An 18,050-nucleotide genomic window follows, 5' to 3' on the forward strand; every position below is an offset into this window, starting at 1 on the left:
GAAAACAGGATGTTTCCGTTTTTCCTTCCTGTGAAGGGACAGGAGGCCAGGTGGCTTCATCTCTATAGGACTGAATTGCCGCCAACAATTTATAAAACGCAGTAATTAAAATACAAAACTCCAAACGCTGAAAAATGAGTTCCGCTCCTATGTTTCTGGGCTCAGTCGTAGAGTTAAAGAAGAGGTCAAGATTCTTTTGTTTTGGGGAGCAAAAATTAATATAAGACACTGTCTTATATTCGGGGAAACATGGTAACAGGGAGGTGATTTGGAAAGTGGGGGAATGCTGGGGGAAATGGCATCGGTTCAGGTTGCCGCTGCAGCTTGGCCGTTCTTACTGTTTTCCGTTTTGCAAGTCTGTGAGGCGGGAGCACCAGTCCCAAATCACGCAGTGAGCTTCACGCGTCACGTTGCCAGCCACTACATCACAGGTGTCAAACTCACGGCCCTCCAGATGTGATGGACTACAGTTCCCATCATCCCCTGCCAGCATGATGCTGGCAGGGGATGATGGGAACGTAGTCCATCCCATCTGGAGGGTCAGCGAAGTTTGAGACCTTTGCACTCATATCAGTGATGGTGAAGACCTTTCGGCGGGCCGAGAGTGCCCAAATTGCAAACCCAAAACCCACTTATTTATTGCAAAGTGCCAACACGACAAATTTTAGCACTTACTTTGAATACCGAGGCTTTTCGTTTAGCGAAAAGGGTTAGCTCCAAAGCCGCGTTACTCAGAATGCAAGGCACGCTTGGTGGCTTTGCTTTGTAGTTAGTGGCTTTGTTTTGAAGCAACCATGCAACTCTTCCAACGGGTGTATCACGACCCTAGGAAGGTTTACTCAGAAGCAAGCCCTATAGCCAAGCTTGTTCCCAGGTAAAGGATTGCACTTTAGTTCTTTGCATGAAAATCAGTGGGGTTTAACAGCGCTTAACAGGGTTGCCTACACTGCTTCCCCAAACCTAGGTCTTAGGTTTAATGCTTCAATAACAAATCGTGAGCCCCCCCAGGCCTTGCAGGCCAGCCCTAAATGTGTGTGGGGCTTCTGTGGGGGGGGGGGGACTATGCTGCGTACCCCACAGAGAGGGCTCTGAGTGCCACCTCTGGCACCCGTGCCATAGGTTCGCCATCACTGCAATATGTCATTAACCGTTGTACAACACGGCATGCGGTATGCAGTTGTGTTTCTTTGTCTCTCCCCCATTCCTCTTGACTTTCTACGTCTCCGCCTGCTGAAATGTAAAGCAGGCATTCCTTGGGGCAGGGACCTGATTCGTGATGTTGCGCACGTCAGCGGCGGACTCGGAGGGAGACGCTGATCAGCTTGGCAAGGATCTGGCAAGGGAGGAGGGCGGCCAGGGGGGGGGGAGGGGGGCTGCTGGAGGACAGCACCTTGGTTTGCCTCGCATTAATTGCTCCATCTCCTTGTGCGTTTTTTATATGCGAACCTGCAGATAATGTTTCCGAATACCAATGAGCGTCACAATGACTTTCCCGGCACGCCGAGGCGGATCGTCTGGCTAACCGTGCCGGCCCAGAATACCAGGAGAGAATAACAAAAACCGTTATTTTAAAGAGATCTGGTCAGAGGGGAAGAGAGAGAGAGAGAGAGAAGGATTTTAAGGCAGGGATTATTATTTTTTTTAAAAAAGAATTCAGCTCCATCGATTTCGTCTCGATTTCCATGCGTACAAAATCTGCGCATGTAATTAAATTATTGAAGAGGCCTCCGTTTCAGCGCAAGGGCGCCGGCTGGAACAGGTCTCCTAGCAGTGGGGTTGTGACAGGAGCTCTTTTGCACAATCCGAAGGCTGCTTTCTACCTTCTCCGAGGCAAGGAACGGTTCCTCCCCGTTGCCTCGCTGAAAGGTGCGCTGGCAGATGACTGCTCTTTGCTCAGGGCTGCAGAAAGAGGAATTCTGCAGGGGCCCATGCTTCCACCCCCATTCCTGCTTTCAAAGAACACCGCCTGCCCCATCCTCTCCGTCACAGACCTGTGGCCCTCCCCTGGACTGTCACAACACCCCGCCAATGGGTTTTCCGGCACCTGCTTCCTTCTTCAGTCTATCCGGCTGTAACGTTCGTGACTGGACGTTCAAATGTGATGCATCAAAAGATAAGATTAGCCGGCAAGGAAAAAAAAGGGGGGGGGGAGAAAGGTGCAAAAACGCTCTGCCAGAAATCCAACAAATCAGCACCTTATCTCATGGAATGCAAATTCTGCAACGTTCAGCGTGACATATTGAACCAGAAAAGCAAAAATAGAAGCCGATATCGGCGGCAAACTGACGACACAATGCCGATTCTATATGCAGCCTAGAAAAAAATATATTTTTAAAAAGTTCTCATGAATTATTCTCAGTCAATAATCAAAACAGAACACAAAGAAGCTCCAGCGCAGCGTTACGAAGTTGATACGGTTCTCCGGAAGATCATATGCAGGGGTGCTGTGTGGTTTCCGGGCTGCATGGCCGTGTTCTAGCAGCATTCTCTCCTGACGTTTCGCCTGCATCTGCGGCTGGCATCTTCAGAGGATCTGATTGTAGGAAACGAAAACCAGTGGAGTATATATACCTGTTGGAGTGTCCGGGGTGGGGGAAAGAACCATTGTCTGTTAACAAGTGAAGGGTTCAATTAGCAAGCTAGATTTAGATGTGTGGAGTGGGATCCACCCATTAGCATGTGAGTGACAATGAAGATAGCAAGGTCAATAGGTGAAGGCATCTGAATAGAAGTAGCCCAGCCACAGATGCAGGCAAACCTCAGGAGAGAATGCTGTTAGGAGGAGGAGGAGGAGGAGGAGTTTGGATTTATATCCCCCCCTTTCTCTCCTGCAGGAGACTCAAAGGGGCTGACAATCTCCTTGCCCTTCCCCCCTCACAACAAACACCCTGTGAGGTAGGTGGGGCTGAGGGAGCTCCAAAGAACTGTGACTAGCCCAAGGTCACCCAGCTGGCGTGTGTGGGAGTGCACAGGCTAATCTGAATTCCCCAGATAAGCCTCCACAGCTCAGGCAGCAGAGCTGGGAATCAAACCCGGTTCCTCCAGATTAGATATACGAGCTCTTAACCTCCTACGCCACTGTTAGAACACGGCCAGACAGCCCAGAAACCACACAGCACCCCAGTGATTCCGGCCGTGAAACCCTTCGACAATATAATATGCAGGGTTGCACAATTCAGAGATGCTTCACATCAATAGATACCTAGTCTAAATCTCCCAGTCTAAATCCTCCTTTTGGTTCAAATTGATTAAAAGCGATCATGCTAGAACTCCTTGTTTGGTCAATTTTTGGTTGCAAAATCTCAGAACCGCTTTCACTTCAATTTGCTTCCAGGCTACGCTCCCAAATACCGCAGGCCCCTCGACTTTGTACATGCGGAGCACCCATACCCGAGGACATACTGCATTATATTCTAACTTGTTCTCTTTGTTTACAACCCGGAGCCAAATCTTCTCAGGGATAACTGATGGACTTCAAACCTTTCTCAAGCTCAAGAAAATGGTCCTTTCCCCTTCCTGACCACAATTCAACTGTTTCCTATTTGGGGGGGGGGGGCACTTTTGGCTTTGGCAGCCCGGAAAAGACAAGCTGGAATTACATCCAAAATGAGAAATAACTCTACTGATCCGTTTCTTTCATGTTCTTCTCTTTAGTTGGTTCTACGGTTCAATCTGTAAATCTGCAATTATGTCGTATAATGTATATTTTATATATGCTTCTGTGAGATTCAGATTGTAGTCGGCCATGGCCACAAATAATAAAATTTATTTAATCATGGAATCATAGAGTTGGAAGAGACCCCAAGGGCCATCAAGTCCAACCCCCGGCAATGCAGGAACACACAATCAAAGCTCTCCCGACATATGTTCATCCAGTCTTTGTTTAAAAACCTCCAAAGAAGGAGACTCCACCACTCTCCGAGGTAGTGTGAATTCCACTGTCAAACAGCCCTGACGGTCAGGAAGTTCTTCCTAATGTTTAGGTGGAATCTCTTTTCCTGCACCTTGAATCCATGACTCCGTGTCCTGGTCTCTGAGGCAGCAGAAAACAAGCTTGCTCCCTCTTCGACATGGCATCCCTTCAAATATTTAAACATGGCTATCATGTCAGCCCTTAACATAAGCATAAGCATTTTATTGTCATTGTGCACGCACAACGAAATTTACAGCAGCGTTCCTCAATGCACACAATTTCAGACTCATATCCCATCCTCACTTTCCCCTTCCTCCACCCATCCCTACACAGCCCCAAACACATCAACACGAAGCCGTGGAGTTCAGCATAGCCACAGCTCTAGAGTAGAAGCTGTCTCTAAGCCTCTTTGTCCTAGTTTTTATAGACTTGTATCGTAACCTCCTCTTCTCCCGACTGAACATCCCCAGCTCCCTAAGCCTCTCTTCGTAGGGCATGGACTCCAGACCTTTTACCATTTTGGTTGCCCTCCTCTGGACCCGTTCCAGCTTGTCACTATCCTTCTGGAATTGCGGTGCCCAGAACTGCACACAATATTCCAGGTGAGGTCTAACCAATGCAGGATAGAGAGGTAATGTTTCCTCAGCCTTGAGCATTTTGGAATACTCGCCGCTTTGTGCTGGAAACCTGTACGGATGGGGTGTCGGACGTATTTGTTACAAGGGCCAGACGTGACATAAATGGGACCGTGTTGGGCTGGGCTAGGGAGGGGGAGGGGCTGCCTCAGAGGCCCCCAAAATGGGATGGGGGGAGGGTGCCTGCAGCAGGATGGGGTAACTGCTTTGAGAGGACATATAAGGCCCCTGTGCTTCAGCTGGCTTGCAGGCCTGATAAGTTCCCTCCAAGGGCCAGCTCCCCAGCTCCCAGGCTGTATGTCTGACATCCCTGCTGTGTTGGACACCCCCGCCATAGGCAGTGCTTCTTTCCACTACCTGGTCCATCCTCAGTAGCCCCCTACCAGAAAAAGTCTTTGGACACAACCAGTGGTGGGATCCAAAAATTTTAGTAACAGGTTCCCATGGTGGTGGGATTCAAACTGTGGCGTAGCGCCAATGGGACTGGGCGGGGCACGACGGGGCGTGGTCGGGCATTTCGGGGGTGGGGCATTCCTGGGCGGGGCTGTGGCAAGGACACAGCCGCTGCGCCGGTCCTTGGGCGGGAAACGAATGCACGCAGGCGCAGGCTGCCACGCACGCCGGTGCACCTCCTGCTCGACCGCTTCAAGTTCTGCGCGCTACTGCTGAGAGGAGGGGCGTCACTGAGGCAAAAATCACGGGGCAAAATCGCCAATTAGTAACCCCCTCTCGGCACACACAAATAATTAGTAACCTACTCTCGGGAACCTGTGAGAACCTGCTAGATCCCACCTCTGGACACAACTTGGGAATGGCTGGGTGATGCCAATGGATCTGTGTGGGGACAACTTTTTGAAAGAAGACAAAAAATGCTCTGGTTTACAGACTGATGCTGTAGGGGTGAGCCCGCGAACCCAGCAGAACCGTAGATAGAGCGCTTGGGATGCCGGTGCCGGCTACGGCCTTCTGGGCGCACTCGCTCCCCCAATCCCCGTTCCCCCGTGAGTCACAGGTCATGAGATGCCTGACTCACGGTCACCAGATGTCCCAGACAAAGGGACAAAGGGGCTCTTGCCCCCAGGTGTGGATTAGACCCAGACGCGGATGCTTCCTCCTGCACGTAAAAGCACGTAGAAGCCCTATGAGATCATGCATCACATGATGATCTCCCGCTCTCCTGCCTCCCGGTCAGCCCACATCACCCCCCCTCTTGTAAACCCTAATAAAAGGTGCAGGAGACTGGCACAAGGGAGAGTTGCCAGGATCACGGGATCCCGCGCTCCCTGCTGCTGGCGCTCTCCACCAGATGAAATCTCCGCGTCTCGTCTCTTCCTTGGGGCCTCGTGGGCAAGACTACAGATGCAACTCACCTCTGCCAGGCAGGGGCGTAATGCCCATTGGGCAATGTGGGCAGCTGCCCAGGGCACCACCTTGTGGGGGGGGCATCAAAATGCAGGGTTCGTTTTTGGGTATTTTTAGTGGTATCCAACAAGTTTTGCCCAGGGCTACAGTTTGCCTCGTTACGCCCCTGCTGCCAGGACTGATCCGTTCACTACTCTAGGGTAGAAAAAGTTCCTTCCTTCCTTCCTTCCTTCCTTCCTTCCTTCCTTCCTTCCTTCCCATTCTCATTGAAGTAGAAAGACTGCAGGCACACCAGGTCATCATTAACAGCACGAGAAAATGCACTTCGTTCCTAGGAGGTTCCTTTTGCTCTGCCTCCTAAACCACATTTCTAAATGAGCGATCTGGCACACACCAACCTGCATATTATATGTTTAGCCAAAGATTCTCTTCTGCCCTTTTAGGCCTCGCAACACTTCCAAAAGGTAGGTGACGCTGAGCGCATACACGCGCAGCCGGCCAGTGTACTGGGGGTCCAGATTATCTCTGGCATGTCGGCCACTGTCTCACCTGGATCTATGCAACAAACCCAGATATTATCCCCCCCCCCCACTTTACTAAATAGTACTTGTTTAGTACATGCCTGTCTTATCTCAAGCAAATCACGGGAGGGGTAGTTGTTAAAAGTGCCGTGCAGCCTCAGGTGATTTTGGCAACCCTGAAGGGGTTTTAAGACAAGAAACTTGAAGAGGTGATTGCCTGGCTTTGTGAAGCAACCCTGGACTTGCTTGGTGATCTACCATACAAGGACTAACAAACAGATGCGTAGCTGCCGGGGGAGGGGTGGGGTGTCTTGCCCCGGGCACGTGTCGGTGCAGGGGCGCAGGGCACACGTGCCTCGGGCACAGTTCCCCCTCGCTACGGCTCGAGCTTTTGAAAGCTGACAAGTTCAGGCTGACCCAGCCCATCCACGTCAAGAGTTAAATGAGTCGTTTGCCCGCTTACCTCTGCCTAGCAACTCTGGTATTACTTAGTGGTCTTCCTTGCAAGGGCTTAACGGGGGCCAAGGCTGCTCGGCTTCCAAGATCTAACGAAATTGAGCTAGCTCGAGCCATCCGGGGGTCCGGACCCCATCAGGATTTCAGCTCTTTGCCATAACATTCCGTTGAGGACAAGCTGTTGCTGTGGCGTAGTGGTTAAGAGCAGGTGCGTTCTAATCTGGAAGAACTGGGCTTGATTCCCCACTCTGCCGCTTGAGCTGTGGAGGCTTCTCTGGGGAATTCAGATTAGCCTGTGCACTCCCACACACGCCAGCAGGGTGACCTTGGGCTAGTCACAGTTCTTCTGAGCTCTCTTCTGAGTTGTGAGGGGGGAAGGGCAAGGATATCGTAAGCCCCTTTGAGTCTCCTACAGGAGAGAAAGGGGGGATATAAATCCAAACTCTTCACTCTTCTTCTATATGTGCCGGAGGGGGAACTGCACCCGGGCATAAATATTGGTATTTATTAAATGTTAAATACTTATTAATTTTTTAATTGGACTGTTTTAACTAACCGAACTAATTGTATTGCAATTTTTAGACTGTTACTCGGTTTCCAATTTTACGGTCTACGTACGCCGAGACACTTTTATTGTATCGTTGTCGGTGTGTAAATCACCCCAAGCTCGCTCTGGGAGGGGCGATTAAGAAATTCAACAAACAAATAAATAAACGAGGCTATGGGCCGGGAGAAGTTGGCATTGTGGGAGTCTTTAGCTTGTTATGCTGATAACCCTATGCACGTGGAGTTTGTATTTTGGGCACGTAGTAACATCTCACCTTTCACAGCAGCCAGAACCTGGACTTTATCCTCGTTTTTGGTCTTGGAAACTTTGCACAGCCAGGTAACGTTCATAGGGATTTCACCCCGCTGGGATGCTGAGGGAGGGGGCTAGTGGGGGGGGGGGGGGTGTGAAGAAAGGATCATAGCCAGAGATTGTGTATACTCTTTTCGGCTGAACAATTAAAGTGCAGTCAGTTGTGGTGCGACGGAAGAGGAACTAGCATGCTTCGCATTAGAAAATAGTCCCAAATGAAGGAGAATTATAATTCATTCTCAAGCGCCGCCTTTGCCAAAAATGGTTATGCTGTGCATATTTAAACATGGCTCAGCAAGCAGGGGGAGCAGGAACCTGCCGGGGGTGGGGGAGGAGGAAACTTCAGGCTGCCTTGCTGACAAGGGGAGGTGGCGACGGCAGCGAGGCTTGGCTGGCGGGGAGCAGGAAGAGAGGGAGTGCACGGGCAGTCGCAGAGGGCCGAATTCGCCCACGGCTGTGGCAGAGCCGGGTGATAAGAACATAAGAGAACATAAGAACAAGCCAGCTGGATCAGACCAGAGTCCATCTAGTCCAGCTCTCTGCTCTTCGCAGTGGCCCACCAGGTGCCTTTGGGAGCTCACCTGCAGGAGGTGAAAGCAATGGCCTTCTGTGGCTGTTGCTCCCGAGCACCTGGACTGTTAAGGCATTTGCAATCTCAGATCAAAGAGGATCAAGATTGGCAGCCATAAAATGCCCTCCACCCACCCTCTTAGAGATGCATCTAGGTCAGTGGTTCCCAACCTTTTCGAGGTACCCTTGACCTCACTCTTCATATCTCACGGTACCCCTGCTACCACCCTCCACCTTCCCCTCCCATTGCCCCTGCTTGCCACACCCCCCACCTTCCCCTCCCAGGGTGAAGGGAAGCACTGGGGGTGGGGGTGGCTGCTGACCTTGTGGCAGGCCCTGCCCCATGGGCCAGCTCCATGTCCTTGCTGGCGCCGGTGGGAGACACCACAAAAATGAGGGGGGCAGGCGGTAGTGTTGCCATGGTACCCCTGGGACATGCTCACGGCACCACGGTACCCTGGTTGAGAATGGCTGATCTAGGTGATTTGAGATGCATTCCTAACTCAAAGTGATTGCTACAAGATACACGTAACCAGCCGGCCATATGTTACCACTGCCATTCTGGGGCATTCTTTCCTTGATCTGTACTTTATGGCTTCACACACTTACAGTCATATTTTGGTTTTCGTCTCCTTTGGAAATCGTTGTTTTCGGTTTTCGCCGATGGGATCCATCCTGTTTGTTGCCTTCGGTTTTCGTCAGTCGCCTCGGATTTCGTCGGCGACTTTTGCGTGAGTTGCTACGCCGTTTGCGTGAGTTGCTACGCCGTTTGCATCGCGCCCGCGCAAATGGCGTAGCCTCGGTTTTCGCCAAGGTAATCCAGATGGATTACCGACAAAAACCAAGTTATGACTGTAGTAGATAACTAGGCTTACCCCTGACACTTTGGTCTCATGGGAAACGGGATTGTTTCTGTTATCTCGTGGGGCTGGGATGCCAGGTGGCTCGCTATTTTGCCCCAACCTTGGGGCACCTTAGCTCCAAGCTAACTCTTTCTCGCATTTCCTGGGAAAACGGGAGGGGGAATAACATCGGAATAAAGGGGATCGCGAAAGCCAGGTTCACCAGAACTGACTTTGTCAAGATGGGTGCTTTGGTGCCTATCAATAAATACTGCTGATTAACTACACAGAGTCTGTTTATTGCTTCAAGGTTTGAGTCGGCAAAAGGCAAATGGGGCGGGGGGAGGGAGCAGAACTAGGTAGGCACTGGGACCCAAACAGACCTTCCACGACAAAGAAGTGGCTTGGACAGATTTATGGAGGAGAAGTCGATTTATGGCTACCAATCTTGATCCTCTTTGATCTGAGATTGCAAAGGCCTTAACAGACCAGGTGCTCGGGAGCAACAGCCACAGAAGGCCATTGCTTTCACATCCTGTATGTGAGCTCCCAAAGGCACCTGGTGGGCCACTGCGAGTAGCAGAGAGCTGGACTAGATGGGCTTGTTCTTATGTTCTTATGAAGGTCCAGCATGTGGCGGATGAATATACAGCTGTACTTTAATCTTTCAGTGGAAAACAGCATAACGGAACTCAGCTCCAGCAAATCTTGCTTGTATCCTGTTCGCAGCATTCCTGCTAATAAACCGATTTCTGAATCTGAGTGTCTGGTTGTTGTGGGGAAGTTGACAGAACGTGACACTAGAGGGCGCTGAAGCTCTGCTCCCAAACCTCCGGAAGCCTCATTCAGACACGCTTCTGACTTCTGAAATTTCGCCTTACATCCTATCATCTTTTTGCAATTAAATCTGCCAAGAGCCAAGAGCCCGTGAAGACCTGTTAGCATTTCAGCTCTTCCCTGGCTCTTGCCATGAGACTTTGGGAGAGGACCGGCAGCAAAAAGAGTGCGACCCCCTGGCTTGGTTTCCTTTGCTTTGTTGCATGCTGTAACTTTCTCAGCCGGCACCTGGCATTATCTTGAGTTTGCCTTGAAGCTCTGCACCGCCTAGGAACGCTGCGAGTGATTTCACCCTGCGGGGATCCCGAAGGTCGGGGCTGTAGGAATGTTTGGGGGAAGGATAATAACCAAGAACCGCTGCATTGAGACTCGATACTAGCCAATGCTGGCTTGCATGCTGTTTGTATAACCTGACAAGGAGCCAATTTCGGAAGCCACGAGCCTGGTAATAGAAGGGGTTGACAGATCTTGACAAAATCTTCCTAACGATGGTGGCTAGAAACCTGGGTTGTTTTTTCCTTAAAGGAAAGCAGAGATCCTTGGAAGACCTGATACGGAATTGCACATTCCTAAGGAAGAAGAAGAAGAAGAGTTTGGATTTATATCCCCCCTTTCTCTCCCGTAAGGAGACTCAAAGGGGCTGACAAACTCCTTTCTCTTCCCCCCTCACAACAAACACCCTGTGAGGTAGGTGGGGCTGAGAGAGCTCTGAAGAACTGTGACTAGCCCAAGGTCACCCCGCTGGCGTGTGTGGGAGTGCACAGGCTAATCTGAATTCCCCAGATAAGCCTCCACAGCTCAGGCGGCAGAGCAGGGAATCAAACCCGGTTCCTCCAGATTATCTTGATAACCAAAGAACCAACTCATAACATCTGTGCTCAACAAGGTCATGTGTGTACTAGCGCAAACAAACAATTTTGGTCCTTTGTACAATGGTATTCAGTCTTTTACTTTTTAACCCCATGGAGTATTGTATTGTATGACGTCTTTTATCTATTTGAAATCTCTGTACATTGTAAATGTTTGTATATTATTAAGAAGAAAAAGCAGAAGTGTTGGATTTATAACCCTTCTTTCTCTCCTGTAAGGAGACTCAAAGGGGCTGACAATCTCCTTTCCCTTCCCCCCTCACAACAAACACCCTGTGAGGTAGGTGGGGCTGAGAGAGCTCTGAAGAACTGTGACTAGCCCAAGATCACCCCGCTGGCGTGTGCGGGAGTGCACAGGCTAATCTGAATTCCCCAGATAAGCCTCCACAGCTCAAGCGGCAGAGCGGGGAATCAAACCCGGTTCCTCCAGATTAGAGTGCACCCGCTCTTATCCACTACGCCACTTCTGCTCCTGGATGCATATGTGAACCAAGCACATAACTGACTCTGGGGAAAACGGAGGTGACGTCAGGTGTCTCAGACAACACAAGTGACCCCCAGATTCCCATCTTCTGGGCTTCCTGCCATGGCGCTTCTTCGCCAACTTTGCTACAGGATTTCTTTCTCCTGATAGCATGACCAGGCTCTTGGCATGACCTGGCACCGTTCGCCTCCGCCACCCCTCAGCATATTCTGGTGTATCCTCGCGGGCTGGGATGGAAGAGAACATTCCAACCTCCTGGCAGAGAGATACTTGCCCTCACCTCTGAGTTTAAACAAAACAGATCTCTCAGGAGCAGCAGTGGCATAGGAGGTTAAGCTGGCTTCGTGTGTATCTGAAATCTGGAGGAACCCGGTTTGGAGTTCCCAGCTCTGGCTAGCACTCTTCTGAAAGCTGTGGAGGCTTATGCTGGGGAATTCCAGGATTAGCCTGTACACTCCCACACACGCCAGCTGGGTGACCTTGGGCTAGTCACAGCTTCTCGGAGCTCTCTCAGCCCCACCTACCTCACAGGGTGTTTGTTGTGAGGGGGGAAGGGCAAGGAGATTGTAAGCCCTTTGAGTCTCCTGCAGGAGAGAAATCCAAACTCCTCCTCCTCCTCTTCTTCTTCTCCTCTCTCTCTCTCTTGCACCTCAGATCAGCTAATTTTCTGATTATGAAACAGGAGTTTGTCCTCGCAGAAGCCTGCCCCGGGTACAAGCGCTGTGGAGGGAGCCAGTCCAGAGCAGCAATTCATGCAGAGGTTCAACAACCACCCTCCTCCCAGGGTAACTGCCGCGCTGTGAGCAGCTGAGCGACCCAAAGTACATGCAAAGACCGGGGGGTGGGGGGTGGAATCACACACTCAGAGGCCAAAGGGAGAAGGGTGAAACAGCAACCCGCTACAGAGGAGCGACAGGCAGCCTCCCCATCCATGATGGGCTACTCCAATCATCAAGAGCCCTCATCCATGGTTTGGATTGACAGTTCCCGACGAAGGAGAATCAAGAGGCTGACGAGGCACGGTAGACATTTCAAAACTTTTTTTTAAACCCTTTTCTATTTTACAGTAATTTATAACCGCCGTGTTGAACCAGCAAAAGATATCCCCACAGGGGAAGCCGAAAGACCGATCCACGCTTGCTGCTGAAAGAGGGAGAAACTCCGATACAGTGCCAGGAGCGGGACGGAGCAGGCTGGGCTCACGCTGGCATCTGAAGCCAGCGGTGGAATGGCAACCCCACTCAGTACACCAGTAGGGGCACGGAGGAAGATCTCTTTTCCGAACATGCAAGCACAAATCCTTAAGACTCCGGGCCAAACATTCTTTTCGACTGGAAGGTCTGCGAGGGACGGCGGGGCCAGCGGCTCCTTTGGGCCTGACCCCTGCAGGCAAATTTGATTTCCCAAAAATGCTTTGTGGTCTTTTTTTTCTTCCCCAGTAGGAGGCATCACAGATCTCTCTGTGGGGCTGGATTTGTCCCACACCCACCGGGTGGAGATGCTCCCGAGAGAATTTCCCCCAGGATACCGTCCTGGCAAAAGGAAACAGACTATTCCTGGAAGCAAGAGCTGAAATGCAAACAAGCGGCCCCGTTCCAGCCTGCCGTCCCTGCCTATGCAGACGATTTGCGGTAGAGGCAGGTGGGAGCTGGTGGCGCCTGCACCGAGGCAAAAATCGAGGGAAGGAAGCGGTCCCTGAAGGAAGGTTGCCTCCCCTACAGTCCCTGCTTTCCCTCCAGGAGTTAGGACAGGGGTGTCCAACTCTGGTGCTTCAGATGTTCATGGACTACAATTCCCATCAGCCCCTGGCCATGTTAGCAGGGGCTGATGGGAATTGTAGTTCAGGAACATCTGAAGCACCTGAAATGGACACCTCTGAGTCAGGCCATGGTGAAGCATCACAGGAGGGCAGCAGAGGGCAAACTCACCTCCAGATCTGAGGCATGGGGGGGAGGGGAGAGGGGGGGAACGGACAGGGCAAAACATGCCTCTTTTGTTAACTTCACAGAGATGCACAAGCTTCTGCAGGCACCTGCGCCCTCAGTGGCCCGATCTGTGAGGCCTCCCACGCTCCATAACCTCCCTCTGCCACGGCTGCACCCGCCCACAAAGAAACAGCAAAGTCCTCCATGGATCAAGAGCTTGCTACGGCAGCCCAATTGAGTGTGAGGGCTGCAGTTTCTCGGGGGAGGCCCTCCCTGCGCTGTAGAAACCATTGGGACTGGGCCCCTCCGTTTGGATCCTGGCGGGACAGCACAGCCGGTCCTAGGCCCGGGCCGGGCCACGCGTGGAACGTCGGGACCAGCAGCGGAGGTCAACTGAAGAAGTAGGTGGATTCCTTCACTTTCTGCAGGTCGAAGTCACCTGGAAGAGAAAAAAAGGAAGGTCAGGGGAAGGCAGAATGCATTGTGGGAACCCCAAGTTTCTGTTTACACAAGTGTGGCCAACAGCCCCTCTGCCCTCAGCTTGACACGACATGCTGTCTTTAAGCCCCAGATGATGTTCAAACCAGGGGTCACTTGGAACTGGAATTCCAAAACTGCGATCAAAAAAACAGTTTGTCAATTGGCTCACAGAAGGCTCCTGGGGGAGTGGAAGAATCCACTCAGAAAGGAGACAAAATCCCGCCCCCCCATGCCTCAAGGAGCAGCAGTGGCAGAGTGGTTAAGAGCAGGTGCACTCTAATCTGGAGAAACCGGGTTTGATTCCCCGCTCTGCCCACATTTTCTTTGGGTATTCAAAATGAAAGAGAAGAAGGGTTGGATTGACATCCCTCTTCGGGGTTACAAACTCGTTTCCCTTCCCCCCCTCCCCACAACAAACACCCTGTGTGGTAGGTGAGGCTGAGAGAGCTTAAAGAACTGTGACTAGCCCAGTGGTGGGATCCAAAAATTTTAGTAACAGGTTCCCATGGTGGTGGGATTCAAACAGTGGCGTAGCGCCAATGGGGCTGGGTGGGGCACGATGGGCGTGGCCGGACATTCCAGGGGGAGGGCATTAATAATTTCTCTGTTACTGTAAAAAACTCTTACTGTAAAAAAAAAGTTCCTAATTTCCAGCTGGTATCTTTCTGTCCATAATTTAAACTTATTATAGCAAGTCCTATCGTCTACTGCCAACAGAAACAACTACTTCTCCTCTAATTGACTGCCTGTCAAATACTTCATACTTTCAAATACTTAATTTTGTTTCTAGAAATCAAAAGAAGGAGACTTTCCTTAAACAAGGAACTTTACCATATTTCTAAAACATGTTTTTAAAACAGTCCAACAGGGAGAATTATCCCATTGTCTACCTTCGCTAACCAGCCACATAGGAAACAACCGGACTTTATGATTTTTGGACCTAATGGAATTTCTAACGGAAAAGCAGACCCAATTAGTAACCCCATCTCGGCACACACAAATAATTAGTAACCCACTCTCGGGAACTGGTGAGAACCTGCTGGATCCCACCTCTGGACTAGCCTAAGGTCACCCAGCTGGCATGTGTTGGAGTGCACAAGAAGAAGAAGAAGAGTTTGGATTTATATCCCTCCTTTCTCTCCTGTAGGAGACTCAAAGGGGCTTACAATCTCCTTGCCCTTCCCCCCTCACAACAAACACCCTGTGAAGTGGGTGGGGCTGAGAGAGCTCCGAGAAGCTGTGACTAGCCCAAGGTCACCCAGCTGGCGTGTGTGGGAGTGTGCAGGCTAATCTGAATTCCCCAGATAAGCCTCCACAACTTAAGTGGCAGAGCTGGGAATCAAACCCGGTTCCTCCAGATCAGAGTGCACCTGCTCTTAGCCACTGCTCTTAGCCACTACTGCTCCCTAGTTCACCAGATAAGCCTCCACAGCTCAAGCGGCAGAGCGGGGAATCAAACCTGCCCTTGACCACACCCCATGTTTATTCTCAACAGGTCTGTTTTATACCAACAGGGTTATTAAAGAGCACTGAGGATCCAAGAGTGCGCCCCCCACCCCCTTGAATAAATGAGTGCTCTTCCTCTCCAGTCTTCCGAAGTGAAGGGATGCTGGGCAAACAGCCAAGAGTGCATCCCAGGGGATCGCGTTTGATGGCAGGGAGTCTTCAGAGATCAGGGCCAGAGACACGGCAGAGGTGGGCCGGGAGCGCGCCTTCTTTTTGAAATGACCTGGCGGCTGCGCCTGGCCTGCAGTGTGGCAGACAGGAGGCTGGCGGGCCCCTGACCGGGCTCTGCATGCGAGGGAAAGCTCTCTGCCAAACAGCACGGCCGCTTCGGGGCAAAACAGACCGGAAAGAGCAGCTGGCTTTTCAGCCAGGACATTTCACAGAGAAACGCAGCCAAACCAACGAACGCTGCAGTCGGCGTCCCAGAAATAAAGCAAGGGGGAAAGCTCGCATCGGTCGACGACTGCAAAATGGGCAACTGATTTTGCATGACCATTTTCCCCGCCCCCCCCCCCCCCCGCCGTCTTTACACTTTCCTGCCTGACATAAGTGTTCCTCGAGGATACGAAGTTCTTAATCTAGTTCACCAGATAAGGAGCAGCAGTGGCGTAGGAGGTTAAGAGCTCGTGTATCTAAGCTGGAGGAACCGGGTTTGATTCCCCGCTCTGCCGCCTGAGCTGTGGAGGCTTATCTGGGGAATTCAGATTAGCCTGTGCGCTCCCACACACGCCAGCTGGGTGACCTTGGGCTAGTCACAGCTTCTCGGAGCTCTCTCAGCCCCACCCACCTCACAGGGTGTTTGTTGTGAGGGGGGAAGGGCAAGGCGATTATCAGCCCTTTTGAGTCTCCTGCAGGAGAGAAAGGGGGGATATAAATCCAAACTCTTCTTCTTCTTCTTCTTCTTCTAGAAGTGCCCTTAGGCATGTAACAGACAGAACTGGGTAAGTTTTACATGAGCTACGAGAACCGTCTCAGAACAGATTGGTGAAAGCACGGCCAGTCGAATGCACCTTTGAAGCCAGATGGACTAGAACAGAGGCGTCCACTAACCTGGCCACTAACCTGGATAGCTTTAAAAAGGGCTTGGACAGATTTATGGAGGAGAAGTCGATCTGTGGCTACCAATCTTGATCCTCCTTGATCTGAGATTGCAAATGCCTGAGCAGACCAGGTACTCAGGAGTAGCAGCAGCAGAAGGCCATTGCGTTCACATTTTGCATGTGAGCTCCCAAAGGCACCTGGTGGACCATAAGATCATAAGCACTCTGCTACTCGCAGTGACCATTGCAAGTAGCAGAGTGCTGGACTAGATGAACTCTGGTCTGATCCAGCAGGCTCGTTCTTATGAGGAGAGAAAGGGGGGATATAAATCCAAACTCCTCCTCCTCCTCCTCCTCTTCTTCTTCTGGCGCTTCTTCAGATAGCCCATGGGACTGCTACCCTATCAGCCCTTGTTGGCATGACCAATTGGCCATGTCAGCAGGGGCTGATGGGAATTGTAGTCCATGAACATCTGAAGCACCAGAGTTGGACACCCCTGGACTAGAAACCTGCTTCATCTTTGATGCAAAGGGTCTCAGAAAACAGACCAGCCAACACATCCTGTGCGCCTTCAGGGGCTTGGAAACAGTCCCTCATTTTCAAAAGCTGCCTCCAGGCGAGCAAGAGAGACTCTTCACAGATGTCAAGGGACCACCCATTCGTAACAGTCTGATTTTCTCTAAATTCCCGTGGGCATCAGCCAGCTGCGCCGCAGCGCAGTTTCAGCAAGATCTGCTTTAGCAGGTGCACAAGTACGAAAACCAGAGTTGGGCTCTGGGGCACTCGTGCCGCCTGTCTTCATTCCTGAAAAAAAAACCGGTCTCCAGAATCAACAACAGCATTCTCCATGTTCGTACCTTTCTTGGGAACACTAGACAGCAGCTGCACCAGTCTCTGGAACTCAAGGGGTTTCTTTTGCCTCCACTCAGCCCTAGGGAGGGGGGAAAAAAGAGAGATTTTGTCATATGACGAATTGAATTATGTGTGCCAGGGATCGGCAACCTGCGGCTCTGGAGCCACATACGGCTCTTTCGTCCTCGTACTGCGGCTCCACAGTGGCGATGCCAATGATAGCAAGTTGCACTTGGGACGCGGCGAGCGTGCCTCCTTCCCCTTCCTTCCTTCCTCCCTCCCTCCCTCCCTCCCTCCCTCCCTACGGTGTCCTTTCCCCTCCCTCCCTCGTCTGGCACCTGGGAAGGAGAGGACGCTGGAGGGAGGGAGGGAGGGAGGGAGGGAGGGAGGGAGGGAGGAAGGAAGGAAGGAAGGAAGGAAGGAAGGAAGGGGCAGGGAAGGAGGCGCACTCGCCCCGTCCCAAGTGCAACTTGCTCTCATTGGTGTCGCCGCCGGGCAGGGCTTGGGGAGGCTGGGGGCGGGGCTTGGGGAGGCGGGGCCAAATGGCTCTTTGGGTGCTAAAGCTTGCCGACCCCTGATCTATGCCGACAAAACAACAAAAAGCCCTTCCCTCCAATCTTTTAGCTCATGCAAGCAAATGAATCCTACATGGACTCAGATCTAGGAACCGGGTTTGACTCCCCGCTATCTGGAGAAGGCCTATCTCAGTGATGGCGAACCTTTTCGAGACCGAGTGCCCAAATGGCAAGCCAAAACCCACTTATTTATCGCAAAGTGCCAACACGGCAATTTAACCTGAATACTGAGGTTTTCGCTGAGAAAAAATGGTTGGCTCCGAGGCGCGCGTTACTCGGGAGTCAGCTGGGTGGTAGTTGATGGCTTTGCTTTGAAGCAACCA

General features: G+C 51.5%; 1 protein-coding gene across 1 annotated transcript in view; it reads right to left on the minus strand.

Moving 5' to 3' along the window:
• Positions 1–12,373: 12,373 nt before the first annotated feature.
• POLRMT (RNA polymerase mitochondrial) overlaps positions 12,374–18,050 on the minus strand; it is a 66,555-nt gene continuing 60,878 nt past the window's right edge. The window contains exons 20-21 of the mRNA XM_048498272.1: positions 17,158–17,231; positions 12,374–13,712 (exon numbers count right to left, since the gene is read on the minus strand). Of these exons, the coding sequence (XP_048354229.1) occupies positions 13,663–13,712; positions 17,158–17,231 (124 nt within the window). The 3' untranslated portion in view covers positions 12,374–13,662. The remainder of the gene's footprint in view (positions 13,713–17,157; positions 17,232–18,050) is intronic.

The sequence above is a fragment of the Sphaerodactylus townsendi genome, linkage group LG05 (assembly GCF_021028975.2).
Source record: "Sphaerodactylus townsendi isolate TG3544 linkage group LG05, MPM_Stown_v2.3, whole genome shotgun sequence".
NCBI lineage: Eukaryota > Metazoa > Chordata > Lepidosauria > Squamata > Sphaerodactylidae > Sphaerodactylus > Sphaerodactylus townsendi.